Raw genomic sequence first — 15,038 nt, 5'->3', positions numbered from 1 at the left:
CAAAAAGGCAGTAATACAACAGAGAGCGAATACAATTTGGACAACACTAGCCCCCATGGTAGCATGGAATCTCTGTTAATAGTGGAAAATAATACATGTGGTATGACCATATTTCCAAGAATCTAGAAGAAGAAGCTTCTCATTCCTCCATTTTGGAGATCAGCACAGGAAAAGGTTGTCATCTGCTAAGTGGCTGCATTTTATCCCCTGCCCTTTCCATCTCTGTTGCATGGTGTATTTGTAGCATGTTTTTAATACATAAATTGCTGGTCAAGGCTAAGTGGGAGTATGAAGCGCTTCCAGATGATGATGAACATGGAGGTGCATGAAATATGGAAGCCAAGAGCCCCTGCTGTAGAAAGCATAAATCAGCTTGTTAAAAAGCAACAGCAAGCAGCTTTTAATCAAATGTCAGAGACTGCAGCATTATGCTTTTCCTCCCTCATTAAAAAACACAGCCTCTGAAAGCATTATTGGAGCACTGGAAGAATTGCATCTGCTGTCCTCTACTGCACACCTCACCATCCCTGCTCATTTGTGTACAAAGCAGGCAAGGAATCAATGCCTAAAACTGCACACTTCAGCAGCCTCAGTCATCCCTGTGCAAGGAGGTGGAGGATCACTACACAAACGGTAAATCTCACCCGTCTCACCAATCTGCGTGAAAGGCAGGCAGGGGCTCCCTGCAGAGGCTGCACACCTGACTAGTCATATGTCTGTGAAGGTTCTCATTTATCCAAGTCATGATATAGCTAATAGTAGTTAGACCCATTCACCTGCACAGATGTCCTGTTATCTTGGGAACATTTTGTATCTTATCCAAGCTACAAAACAAGTCCAGTTGACTAAGACCCCTTTCACACTGGGCCCCTTTGCAGGCGCTATAACGCAAAAAAATAGCGCTTGCAAAGCAACCTGAAACAGCCGCTGCTGTCTCTCCAGTGTGAAAGCTGCGAGGGCTTTCACACTGCAGTGGCGTGCTAGCAGGACGGTAAAAAAAGTCCTGCTAGCAGCATCTTTGGAGCGGTGAAGGAGCGGTGTGTATACCGCTCCTGCCCATTGAAATTAATGGACACTGCAGCTATACCAACGGCAAAGCGCTTCTGCAGTGTTTTTAACCCTTTTTCGGCTGCTAGCGGGGGGTAAAAGCGCCGCAAAATTGACGGTAAAGCACCGCTAAAAAAAGCCCTTTACCACTGACACCGCCCCCACCCCAGTGTAAAAAGGAGCCTTATACTACTAGCACACTGCTAACCTTAAAGCTGAATTCCAGGTATGTTACTTTTTTCATAGTTACATTAATCCAGCATGGACCAATGTAAGTATGCATATTGTTTACCTGGCTGATCCCTGTGGAAGCAGAGAATCACTGCAACACCCACCACTGTTACAGTGATCCTCGAAACCTCCCAAGTCTCATGTCGAGATGTCACTGTCCGCCTCTCTAGCTCAACCAACCAGAAGAAAATGCTTTGTATTCATTAAGGAAAACCCAAGGAATTCTCTGAATAGCTCGTGACCTCGAACATAGCGGGGATCACTGAATTAGCAGCAGCTAAGCGATTCTCTGCTTTCACAGGTAATATGCAGGCAGTGCCGGACTAAACTCTATGGAGGCCTCTTGGCAGCTGAAACATTGGAGTGGTTGTAAACTGTTTGTTATTTTTTTTAAATAACAAACATGTTATACTTACCTGCTCTGTACAGTGATTTTGCACAGAGCAGCCCAAATCCTTCTCTCCTCGAGCCCCCACCGGCGCTCCTGGCACCTCATCCCCACCAAGTGCCTACCACAGCAAGCCGCTTGCTATGGAGGCATTCGTGTGTCTATTGACACACACAGCATGACTTGGTCCCACCCCCTTTCCCTCCTCACTGGCTGTGAAAGACAGCAGCGGGAGCCAAGGCCTCCCCTGCTATCTTTGAGCCTATGATGAGGGAAAGAGGCAAGAGGGGTGCTGCTTTCGTACATATCACTGGATCCAGATCGGGCTCAGGTAAGTACAAGGGGGGGTTGGTGGGGGGAGCTGTTTTTTACCTTAATGCAGAGAATGCATTACAGTATTTTATCTATAGAGTTTTTAATGTAAAGTTTCTATTCCTTAATACATTTGTTCTATCTTTTGTAAACAATTTTAGAAAGCTTCACTGCAATTTTCCTTCAAAAGCCAATAAATATTATTTTGATCCATTTTCCTTCTTAAACGGCATGGGGCCCATAGGCCGGTGCCTACTCTACCTATTTGGTAATCTGGCATTGCAGCCAGATATGGAATATGTATACATACATTGGTCCAAACTGAACCAATGTAACTTTGTATAAAAAATCTATACCTGAAATTCAGCTAAACGTTAGCCATACGTAGCTAGATTTTCCCATTCAGCCCGCAGACTGAACGAGTGAAAAGTAATCAATTCCCCATCCATGCTAAACAGCATGGATAGAGGAATCCCCACTGCCAGCTACTACTGTATTCAGGCAGCCACAGGTATCTAATAGGATGCAGAGACTGTTCAGGTGTAAATGTTGTTCTTTTACGGCCACCCACAGCATTTCAACAGGAACAAGCCAAAACTGGAGCCGTGCATGGCTGGCTTAACCACCCGGCTTCACTAAATAATGTAACAAAGTATAGGATGACAAAAAAAACTAAAAACAAAAAAAAAAATAGCATACTGGATTTGGTGATCTGAGCATAAGAGAGGCAGATAAATAGTACAAAGATTTACCAGCTGTCCAGTCTCACTTATCTATGTTGGACCGAGGCAGGGGATTACTGCAGAACAGACCTCACCAGTCCCTTCACAAATGTATGTATAAACAGGTGGGGTCACTACAAGCATTGAGACTGAACCCCATTGCAGTCCCACTGATGTGTCTACAAAGGAGGTAAAGGATAACTGCAGAGCATGCATAAATCACTAGCCTTACTTATCACATACAACACGAGTGCTGCTGTTTTCCAATGCCGTAATAAAACACCCTCTGAACACTAGACCTTATACCAATGCTTAGTGAATCATGGATTTGGCAGTTGCTGACCCTTTCTTCTAAAAAAAATCTACCTGTCATGCTGATCTAATAGTTTTAATACTTTCAGAATGACAGACCCACAACAAAAAGCACATCAGGAATCCTGACTTCTTCCCGGTATTGCAGTCAGAGGATGAGCATGACTCCAAGGCAGCTAGCACTTTCAGAAGGTCAGCAGTGACAGTCTCTGTTATTTTATTCCACATATTTCATAATGTTTACAGATCATATTAAACAGTTTTATTGGTTAGCTAATTTGGGGTCAAGCAGCCAGAATGCAAAGTTCAATCTAAGAGATGTTGGTGCTGAATCATCAGCTCAGACAGAACTTTTTTTTTACAGTGTTGACCAAGAAATTACGACAAATAACGATGGTAAAAAAAAATTATATATAATATCACATTAATTAATTTATATATGTACACATGTTTGATCATGATGACATAATACTGTTATAAAAGGTAATGCTGATTTGTAACACATTGTACATTTATATATGTACACATGTTCCATCATAGCACAATACAATTGTATATAATAGTGTTGATTTGTAACCTAAAAACCTCTTTGATCCAACATCAACATATTAACAATTTCTCTTTTCACAATACTATTCAATTTCTTTACCTTACCTGGTTCTAGTGCCACTGGTATCACTTCTATGTATTACAGCTTTTGCTATAGAATCAGATATGCAACTACATATAATTACACCTTTAATTATTCTTTATAGAAGTCTTTTGGGGACTTGTATTGTATGACTTCTGATCTCTAAGCGGGGACTACACGCCCATAGATGTTTGTTCATTGTTGCTTGTGTTGGCTTATTGCCGCAGACCATACTGCCACAGCTTCCGGAGATGATGCCCCCGATGTACCTTCAGCTCTTAGTTCCACTTTTTGAACTCCTAGTTTATTTGTAATATTTGTAATAATAGTGTCTTCCATCCCCTCTTTTTGGCCAAACATTTCATCATATTGACATTTATATACCGTATTTTCCGGCGTATAAGACGACTTTCTGGATGCAAAAACATGCATCCAAAGTCGGGGGTCGTCTTATACGCCGGGTACGGTCTCAGTACATCACTTGCCCCTCTCTGCTGTGCCATCACTTGCCCCCACTGTGTCTGACCGCAAACACTCACTTTTTTTTCTAGCGGTGACAGTCTCCCATGCTGCGAGCGCGAGCGTGAATGATTTCAAAGCCGCGCCTTCTCTTCAGAGTGTTCTGTGATAGGAGGAACACAAATCTTCCCAGCAGCACCTCTGTTCTGTGTTCCTCCTATCACAGATGCCTTCTCATCCTCGGACGAGATGAGAAGACGTCCGTGATAGGCGGAAAACAGAACAGAGGCGCTGCTGGGAAAATTTGTGTTCCGCCTATCACAGAACACTCTGAAGAGAAGGCGCGGCTTTGAAATCATTCACACTCGCGCTCGCAGCATGGGAGACTGTCACCGCTGGAAAAAAAGTGAGTGTTTGCGGTCAGACACAGTGGGGGCAAGTGATGGCACAGCAGAGAGGGGCAAGTGATGGCACAGCAGAGAGGGGCAAGTGATGGCACAGCAGAGAGGGGCAAGTGATGGCACAGAGAGGGGCAAGTGATGACACAATGAGAGGCAAGTGATGACACAATGAGAGGCAGGTGATGACACAATGAGAGGCAGGTGAGGGGCAAGTGATGGCAATGTGGGGGCATGCAATGTAATGGCACAGTGAGATTTGAAAAAGCCTGTTTCTGTCAGTGGTTCTGGCTACCCCTCAGCTTCCAGAAGACTAGTAAGAAGGGGGTAGTCTTATACAGTGAGTATATCCCAAAATCAACATTTTTCCTGGAAAATTAGGGGGTCGTCTTATACGCCGAGTCATCTTATACGCCGGAAAATACGGTAGTTATTTGTAGATATGTTTATATGCCCCTTGCATCTGCTCCCGATGAGTGAAGGGAGTCCACGAAACACGTAAAGCTCTTTTGAATATTTATGTGCTTATTATCCGAGCCTTTCTAGTAGTTTTTGCAATTTTGAGCCATCTTTGAGTTAATATGTTGATGTTGGATTAACAAGGTTTTTAGGTCACAAATTAACACTATTATATTGTATTGTGCTATGGTGGAACATGTGTACATATATGAATTGACACTGTGTTACAAATCAGCATTACCTTTTATAACTGTATTATGTCATGATCAAACATGTGTACATATATTAATTAATAAATGTGATAATATATATTGATCACTTTACCAGATTGCAACCACGTATTTTATTTAAAGTCCCAACTCCCCTCTTTCTTTTATCTTAAAATAGGGATGGAGGCACATGACTTTACTCTGCAGCAGTTCACACTTATGCCTTATACACACGGTCAGACTTTTGACCGTGCAAAAGTCCACCGTGAGTCCGTCGGAAGTCCGACGGATAGAAAGAGAACAGATTCTCTATCTAAGGTCCGTCAGACTTCCGACAAAAAAATTCCGATGGAGGCTACACACGGCCGGACTTTCCGAGAAGAAAAGCCTGTCTGACTTTTTTTTCTCGGAAAGTCCTGCTGTGTGTACGAGGCATTAGTCACATTCTACTACCAGTTCTGCCAGGTTTTTGAATATTGTTATATCTAAATAAAACTGACAATGGTGCAGCAATGTTGATGTTAATTATCAAAACCGGGCAGCACAGTGGCTAAGCGGTTAGCACTTCTGTCTGGCAGTACTAGGGTCATTGGTTCAATTCCCAACCATGGCACTGACTGCATAGAGTTTTCATGTTCTCCCTGTGCCTGTGTGGGTTTCTTCAGGGTACTCTGGTTTCCTCCCACACTCCAAAGACAATCTGGTAGGTTAATTGGCTCCTTTCTAAAGGGGCCCTATTATATTTATGAATGTGAGTTAGGGATCTTACAGTAGATTGTAAGCTCCTTGAGAGCTGGGACTGATATGAATATACAATATACATGTATAGGATTATGTGCATACTGTATATATGCTAGTTCCTGCTTAAATTCACATTACAGTGTTGGAGAATTAAAGAGGCACTAATCGCTGATCATTCAATGTTGATTAGTCTGCAATGCCAGCAAGAATTCAATACGTACAATGGGGGTTATTTACGAAAAGCAAATCCACTTTGCACTACAAGTGTACTTGCTGTAAATCTGAGGGGAAGATCTGAAATGAGGGGAATCTCTGCTTATTTTATCATCCAATCATGTGCAAGCTAAAATGTAGTTTTTTGTTTTCCTTACATGTCCCCTCAGATCTACAGCGACTGCACTTCCAAGTGCACTTGTAGTGCAAAGTAGATTTGCCTTTTCGTAAATAACACTTAATGCGATTACATGGTTTCAGTCTGCTCAACACAGGTATCCTGCTTTATATGTGACATATTTTCTTTATTATATATCAATTGGCTCCTGTTGCTTGGTTTTCATACAGCGTACAATAGTTACTGGTTGGAAACAAGAAAGCATGAACTTATACATATTTTCTCAGCATTCTGCTATATTAGGTGCATTATAAAGCACAGCTTATAACATCATACAGTAAAAACAATTTTTCTCAACTTACCAGTTATTTACTTGCAATATAGTCAGTCCCGTATCTTGTGCTAACTGTTTCTTCTGTTCTTCTGATGGGTATGGATGCTGCAATGAAAGAAACACAAATCTTTAGGAGCGTATTGACACGCAGTTAATTATAATGTGAGTGTGAGCATGTGTATCAGTTAATAAAGTGGATGCGGACCTTAACAATGAACATGTTTGGTCCCTTTTGGTCTGTTAACTATACCATTGAAAGCATTTTGTCAAATTCGATGGGTCCAAAAAATACCTGTTGATCTTTTAAGGGCTTGTTCACACTAGTAGTTGGGGGCAGCAATGATTCTTAGCTGGGACCTGCTTATCGGCTGTGTCCAATCAACACAGGGCTCTGTGCAGAGGGAATGAGCTCGCTGTTTCTTATCCCTGCAAAGCAGGGATAAAAAACAAAGAGATATTTAGTAAAAAGCAGCACACATTACACATATCACACATTGTTAGGCACACAGTTAACCCCTTGATTACCTACAATATTAACCCCTTTCCAGCCAGTGTCATTAGTACAGTAACAGTGTGTTTTCTTATCACTGATCAATTTATTAATGTCACTGGTGATGTCAGTGTTATTATAAAAAAAAAACAATCCAGTATATATACCATCATTTGTAGACTTTGCACAAACCAATTAATTTACACTTATTGGGACTTTTTTTGTTTTCCAAAGATATGTAGCAGAATACATTTTTGGCCTAAATTTATGAAGATTTTTTTTATCTGATATTTTTTATTTTCTAACATTTTTTTTTTGTTTATATAATAAAAAATAAAAAAACTCAGGAGTGATCAAATACCAGCAAAAAAAAAAATCTGTGCAATTGCCAGCTAAAGTAGCACATAGCAAAAATTTTAGTCCTGTCCTCGGGTGACAATGCTGCTTCTCTATAGATACAGTACAGTGAGTGAGCCTTGTCATCCTAGGACAGGAAGTATGTTGCTGGCAGGATCACTGCATTAGAACATGGTTTGTTGGAGTTTAGTTGATGACTGCAATGCATAGCAATATTTTATTCTACACCTTTTACTCATAATGAGTCAGAAAAAAACGCATTAACAAATATTTGCATATCCACATTGGTATTTTGTTCCTCCATTTATCAGCGTATTAAGAACTGTTTCCTCATTTCCTGAAATCTCCCCCCCCCCCCCCCCAGCCCAAGAAAACATTTCTCCAAAGTTCATGTTGTAAACTGATTGTATAGAGGGCTCCAAAGTTTTGTTGCATGAAAAATGATCGTACTTTTGCTTGTTCTGCACATTGCTGTATGCTCATTGCCCTGTGTGGAAAGAAACACAGGCAGTACAAAGACAAGCCATAAATCAGCGTTCAGAAAGTGGAGCAGTCAGTCTCCTTACTGCTCCTATGACATGGTTCTGTGAAAGGGCACTGGAGTCCCATCCCTTGTGTTTGAACTGCACTGTTTACACAGGCTGGAATGCTCCATTGCCATTACATTAGCCCAAGTCGAACAATAAATATCATCCATTCAGCACCGAGCAAACTTTTTCCGCTTCTATGAAGGAATTAGCAAAGATGGGCTTGGAGAGCAGTAATGCAATGGGTAATACAGCCCCCCCTTTCTACAACATAGCCGGATAGGAACTAAACCAACAGCTTATTGTTTTTGTGCCAAATGCATAGATATTGGGGCTTTGAGAAAAGAAAAAGACGCTAGGATGCAATTTGTGATGCAGAGCTGAGTGTAATAGTATATAATTGTGGCTAATGATACAGAAGAGTCCCTGCCTGCTATAACTGGCAGTTTTCACTCTATGCCAGGCTCTTTGGGCACCTCACACTGGCACCAGACAGGGTTAATTCTGTTTGTGTGTATACTACCGGCTTGTAATATTCTGCAAATGTTAACACAGAAAGATGATAATGCCGAGTTAATATGGGTTAAGGATAAAATGAAAATACATTTTTCTGATTGCTGGGTGCTGACAATTTTTTGGCTTCCTCAGCAGCCTGTCTATTGAATCCAAGTAATTACACCCAGGCTTTTCCCTTGTCTGCCCCCTCTCTGCTCCTCCTCTCCGCCTGCCCATGCTGCTAATGACCTCCTCATGGTTATCAAAACCACTAATAGTCTTGGGCTCAGGCAAGAGCAAGAGCAAGAGTAGGGTATACTGGGAAGCTCTGGGTAATTTGCATGGGGTATATAGAGTATGCTCACACTCTCTGCTCCCCATCAGTGACTGACTGTCAGGGGCTGTGAACAGCCTGTGTGATAAATGCTACCTCTAACCCACATCCTTCTCCCAACAATGGCACTGCCACCTATTCTCCTGGCAGTAATGGAGATAATGAATGAGCTCTGACGAGAAGCTCTGCTCATCACCATCCCAGGGTGGCTGGGAACAGAGAGCCTCCAACTGCATGGAAAAAAAGGATCCTTAATTGGCTGAAAACATCATTTAGGAAAGGGGGGCAGTATGTTAATTTCACCCACTGACACTGTGCAAAGCTGTTAACTAGTTCTGCGCTCCACAATGTGGCCCTCTGCTTGATTCTCTTTTTAATCCCTTTGATGCAGCTCGCTCCTTAGTAGCAGCTTTAGAGACGTATTTGGCCTGTACTTTGTGCCCTACACAGAATGAACAGTGACACGGAGGAGGAATCGATGGCAAATTGATTACAGGCGCTGCCCCTACTGGTGCTCCATGACATTCTGATTATGGCGAGCACCAGGGTTTACTCTGCACCGTACACACACACACAAAATAAAATACGTTACAGGTTAGTAAACAGAACAGACCATGCTTGCTGGATAGATACAAGATTTATTCTACTAGATGTGACTGCAGCTTCACTTTAGACACCAATGAATAATAAAAATAACACATCTGTGCATTCTTATGATTTAATACACACCTTTAATACTGTCATTTTATAAAAATATAAAGCAATTTTACAAAGCCCATGAATACCCTCATTTGAGCCACTAGAAAAAAAAGATAGGTCTGATGTGATTTTCATTCTGGTATGATTGCAGCTTTGATCCAACCAGGATATGTTAGCCTGATGGTTAAAGCCCTGACTGATTTAGCCCATTAGCTCTCCAAACTTAATTTCCAATTCTTAAAGGATAAGTTCACCTTTCAAAAAAAAATTAATAAATGCACATGTTTTTGTAGGTAAAAATTGTACATTTATTTTTTTAGGCGCCTGTAAAGCATTGCACCCTTAATAAGCAGGAAGGCAGGTGTAATCTCAGGCTCCTGCAGACTGTCAGTGTGGCTATCTGCCCATTTTTACAACAGCGGGTGTGGGGGGAAGATCCCTGGTCCGCTGTCACAATTAGAAGAAGGATCGGGGGGAGGCTAATGGCTCATGTACACTATAAGAAAACCGATCAAACAATTTTCTGATAGCGTGTACACAATTTTCGACAGCTGATTTCGACCTTTTAAACAAAATTTTCTGAAGGGACAAACTCCAAAATGTTTCTTGTTCGAGAACAGAACAATTTTCGTTTAATGTGTACTGTTTTTGTACGATTTTCGGATGAGAAATATCAGATATGAAAGACTGCGCATGATCATAAACAATAAAATACAAAACAAAACAAAAAATGTTTGAACATTATTTCTATTCTCGGTTCAGACTTGCTGTGAAACATCGAGGAAAACCGGGCGATCGTTCGCTCAATTTAGTGTGTGTACCCAGCTTAAAAACGCAAAAATGAAATAGAATTTCTTTCAAGATTTTTTGTCATAAGAACATCTGTTCATTTTTCTAATCATTACTCGGGTCAAATCGATGTTCATTTTTGACCGCAATTTTGACAAGAAAATTTGAAGAAGCAGAATAGAAGATTTTTCTCAAATGTACAAATTTCTAACATGTATGTGGATTTCTTTCAGTAACATTCATTCATTCCAAAATCAAATGTTAAAAGCAAATACATTCTTTCAAACAACATTAAAATGTTCTGAGAAATTTCATAAGAGTTTAATTCTTCTAGTGTATACCCAGCTTTAGACTTCCTCTGCTGACATTCCACCTATACAGTATACCCTATAAATTAAGTGGCGTGTGCAGCCACGTAACGCATAAGGGGGGAACAGGGAGGAGAGCCAGTGGTGACATCATCTCCGCTCGCAGCCGAGAGCGGAAGTGCCAGTGTTATTGTCAAGTGTTATACACGCTTGTTGTTTTCGTCTTAAGTGCATCTACCCCTTTTTATTAAATATTTTTGAAAATGTTAATACATTATGGAGCCCCCTCTTTTCTTATTTTGCTACTGAGAGACATCCATCCACAGTAGAGGTTATGGTAAAGGTTACACTGACATTCAGGAGCCGCTGCCATTGTGGAATTTAAAGAGGCTTGATTGCAAGCCAGTCAAGGTGAGAGGCTGGGGGAAACAGGGTCACTTGGATTGGAGCACTTGCACACTCAGGAATTATTGTGGATGGTGGAACGTTTTGCATGATATTGGACTTTAATTATTATTGCACAGAGGCTCACAGTTTGCACTTTGCATTTATTTGTACTTCTGCATGGCATTCACTATTTATTTATATATTTTTATCACTATTTATTAGAATTGATTCACTGTCTAGGAGATTTATTCCACTTAATCACAATCAAACATGAATAATGTTTGATTGTGCTAGCTGATACGCTTTGTTGTCAGCGCTTTTTGTCAATAAAGTTATACTGCACATTTTTTGGAATTGCACAATTGATTGCACACAGCACTTTATTATTTATTTATTAGTAAGCGTCATAACACTTCCCGTATTCCACCTATAGAGTATATGCCACCTCTAATTTTCCAAACCTCTATACTTCCAATCACGTAAATAAGATTTAATCCCCCAAAAATGAGGCCATTTTGAAAGGTATTCTCCTCCAAATCATTATTTTATGTGTCTCTTGTTCTTGAGCACTTCAGAGGACAATCATTCAGTGACAACACACATTTTAGGTGTAGAGTCACTGATAATGATCCTTCTGAACATGCAGGAAATGAAGTCTGGATCAGAATAGTTCTTCCAGAGTCAGTCATTCGTAAAGTACAGAAGTAATTGAATTAGCATGACAGCCAAGCAAACAGTATTTTCATAAGTCATTCTGCGATGGCTCCCACCATATTTCTCTCATATTATGTAGACTTTAGAAAGGGAAAGGATAATAAGCAAAGTGCTATAGGCCCTAGAAAGTGATCAGAAATCCTCTTTTTACAATTGCCTTGCATGCCATATTGCTACTATGAAATGTCAAGGAGACCAAGGAAGTCCAAGAAATATTGCCACTATGTTAAAGTCCATGTGATTTAGTCCATATATCTATTTTTCCCCTGTGATCAGATTTTTTAGGTTTATCACACTGTGGACACACTGTAACTATATAGACAGAGGCTGGAGAGGATACCAGGGGACACACTGGCCTGCCTGTTCACACTCACATTCTAGTTCATTCAAGACGTGGACCACAGACACCGATGTTTAAAATGTTTTGTATAAAAAATAAAAATAGTATTTTATTTACCTCCTAGATGATGATTTGCACATTACTGTAAACTTATTTTTTATGCTACATTCTGAAGGAAACCTGTAACATTTTCTGCATGTTTTACACCTAGCCCACAGGATAATCTAAGCAACTTGTACTGAATCTGATATTTTATGGGGGCTTTACTGCTGCTTTTTATTCCTTCTATGCCAGAATATGCCATACAGCAAAATAAAAATCCCACTTAACCTTTACTGCTGCATAGATATTTAGGGTTCATTCAAACTGACATGCACACTAAATTGCTTGCAAGCTGGTGTATGTAGTGTAGGGGTGGTACGATGCTTTGTGATGTATTACTGAACAGTTTACTATTTGTTTTTCAACTTTTTGGAAGTGTCACAAAATTACCCTGTTGAAACATGCAACAGTGGTAAGTTGCGCCACACAGCAGTGGTAATTTGCAGCACACAGCACTGGTAAGTTCTGCCACAAAGCAGTTGTAAGTAGTGACACACAGCAGTGGTAATTTGCGCCACACAGCACTGGTAAGTTGCACCACACAGCACTGGTAAGTTGCACCACACAGCACTGGTAAGTTGTGCCACACAGCACTGGTAAGTTGCACCACACAGCACTGGTAACTTGCGCCACATAGCACTGGTAAGTTGTGCCACACAGCACTGGTAAGTTGCGCCACACAGCACTGATAACTTGCGCCACATAGCAGAGGTAATTTGCTCCACACAGCACTGGTAGGTTGCGCCATGCACAAACATGGCACATTTTTATGTAGCACACCTCAACACTGTAGCCTTGTAGTGTGAACAGAGCGCATAGAAAACAACTCGGTTTTTTTTTGTGTGCCCATGCATTGAGTTTCCATTCATTTATACAGACCCAATGCAGCTCAGCGGACATGGTGTGAACAAGCCCTAAAAAGAGTAGAAGAAAACATAAATTTGGCCATGTGAGCAGCTTTTCCTTAGGTTATCAATAAACCCGCGACGCTGACACTATGATGGACATAAAGCCATCACCATTTGATGAAACTGATTCTAATAAACAGAACATATATACTAGAAAGTGGATTCTACCTGGATAACTAATCAGATCCTCTTCCTAAACTAGACAAATGACAGATAGACCCAATTGGTTTCTCTTTTAGAAAATGTTTATACTTTTTCAATATAAACACCAATAAAACACTAATAAAAGCAAGTTTGAAACCAGCAGCTTGATCCTGAGAACAGATATCTATCATTACATACATAGTGTGCTTAGCCCAGGGGCTTTAACCTGTAGGTCGGGGATTAAAAATGCTGATTGCCAAATCAGTTTTGATGACTTCCCAGTACACTCTCTTGGCAAACCTACGATATGCTAATAACTAGCACACAAATTATATTTTAAATAGAAACATTTTTTTCTATGTACCAGACTCAAATATCCTACTGGTAATTTATTTTTCATTTTAAAGAGTACTGAGAGAAATGTATTGGCTGCAGCAGGGGTCCTCCTGCCAAAAATATTAATTGCCTGTCTGCCTTGTTTCTCTAAATCACTGACCTGGAACAAGCTACCAGCAGTAAGTGCACTTTCACACTGAGGCGCTAGTTTTAGCGGCGCTTTACCGTTGTTTCAGCTAGTGGCCGAAAAAGGATTGAAGGCGTCCGCAAAGCGCCGCTGCCGAAGTGCTTTGCAGGCGCTTCAGCAGCGCTGGCCATTGATTTCAATGGCAGGGGTGGTTTAGGAGCGCTAAATACTGCGTTCCCGCACCGCCGCAAAAAATGCTGCTTGCAGGACTTTGTTTCTTGTCCTGCAAGCGCACCATCCCAGTGTGAAAGCACTCACGCTTTCACACTGAGGCTGCAGAAGAGGCAGTTTACAGGTGCTTTTCAGGCACTATTTTTAGTGCAAAAGCACCTGTAAAACACCTCAGTGTGAAAGTGCCCAAGATTCTGAAACAGAACCTGCATATTCCTTCCGTGTTTGTAATTCAGAATGCACTGAAGACCCTGGCTCAACATGACAGCCAGAGAACTAGCATTTTCAGAAGGAAATGTCAGCAGTGGAAGCCTACATTTTTCTCCCACCACAAGTGAATTACTACTGCAGTTGAACAAACTTTTCAGCTGGTTAAGCAGACAATATTAACTAGTTTGCCTCATCATTTGTATCATAAACACTTAATTTTTAACATGTCACAACATGATACAATATGGTAAACCAAGGGTAAAACAGAAAATGTACTTATGAGTTTTTTAATGTTGTTGGCAATGTGGCGATGACAGGGTTAATCATGGTATGGGAGGCCACACAATGTAAAAGAGACTATGATACGAAATATGGCAACACACGATCGGCGTGGGCGTAATTAAATTAATTAACAATATAATGCACTCTGAGGGAAGTGTCTCAACGCACAGAGGTATATGGATTAAACAGGTTTTAAATATTTATCAGGAAACCATCTGCTGTATTCTGGTTTGTTTTTCAGAAATTTAAATAAATAGTTGTATGTATAAATCTCAGTGCAGGCCCAATGTCATTGACTTAGTTACATCAATCTTTCTACATGGGTGTATTTTTGCAGACACCTTGGCTTCATGTCAAGAGCAGGGGCAGACTGACCATTCGGCACTCGGGCACCCATGCCACTAGGGAGCCCCATCAGGGTTGCCAGCATTTGTAAAACTAGGGACAGTATGTAAAAATCTGTGTTTTTTTTAAAATCACAAGATTATAGCTGCCCCGCCTATCCAGTACCTTTTCAGTGTGTGTATTCTGTGTGTATGTATACTGTGTGTATACTGTCTGTTTATAGTGTGTGTCTGTGTGTGTATACTGTGTATGTATACTGTTTGTGTGTATACTGTGTGGCCCCATAATCTATTGCCTGGGGGGCCCATAATCTCCGATTGCCCGGGGGCCCCATAATCT

At 40.9% G+C, this 15,038-nt stretch overlaps 1 protein-coding gene across 4 annotated transcripts in view; it reads right to left on the bottom strand.

Moving 5' to 3' along the window:
- The window catches only part of MEIS2 (Meis homeobox 2), a 185,612-nt gene that overhangs the window by 44,378 nt on the left and 126,196 nt on the right, over positions 1–15,038 (bottom strand). For all 4 annotated transcript variants that reach the window (XM_040333766.1, XM_040333767.1, XM_040333764.1 and 1 more), the window contains exon 9: positions 6,603–6,679. In XM_040333766.1, the coding sequence (XP_040189700.1) occupies positions 6,603–6,679 (77 nt within the window). The remainder of the gene's footprint in view (positions 1–6,602; positions 6,680–15,038) is intronic.

The sequence above is a fragment of the Rana temporaria genome, chromosome 13 (genome assembly GCF_905171775.1).
Source record: "Rana temporaria chromosome 13, aRanTem1.1, whole genome shotgun sequence".
NCBI classification, from domain to species: domain Eukaryota; kingdom Metazoa; phylum Chordata; class Amphibia; order Anura; family Ranidae; genus Rana; species Rana temporaria.
This window is presented reverse-complemented; position numbering and strand designations above follow the sequence as displayed.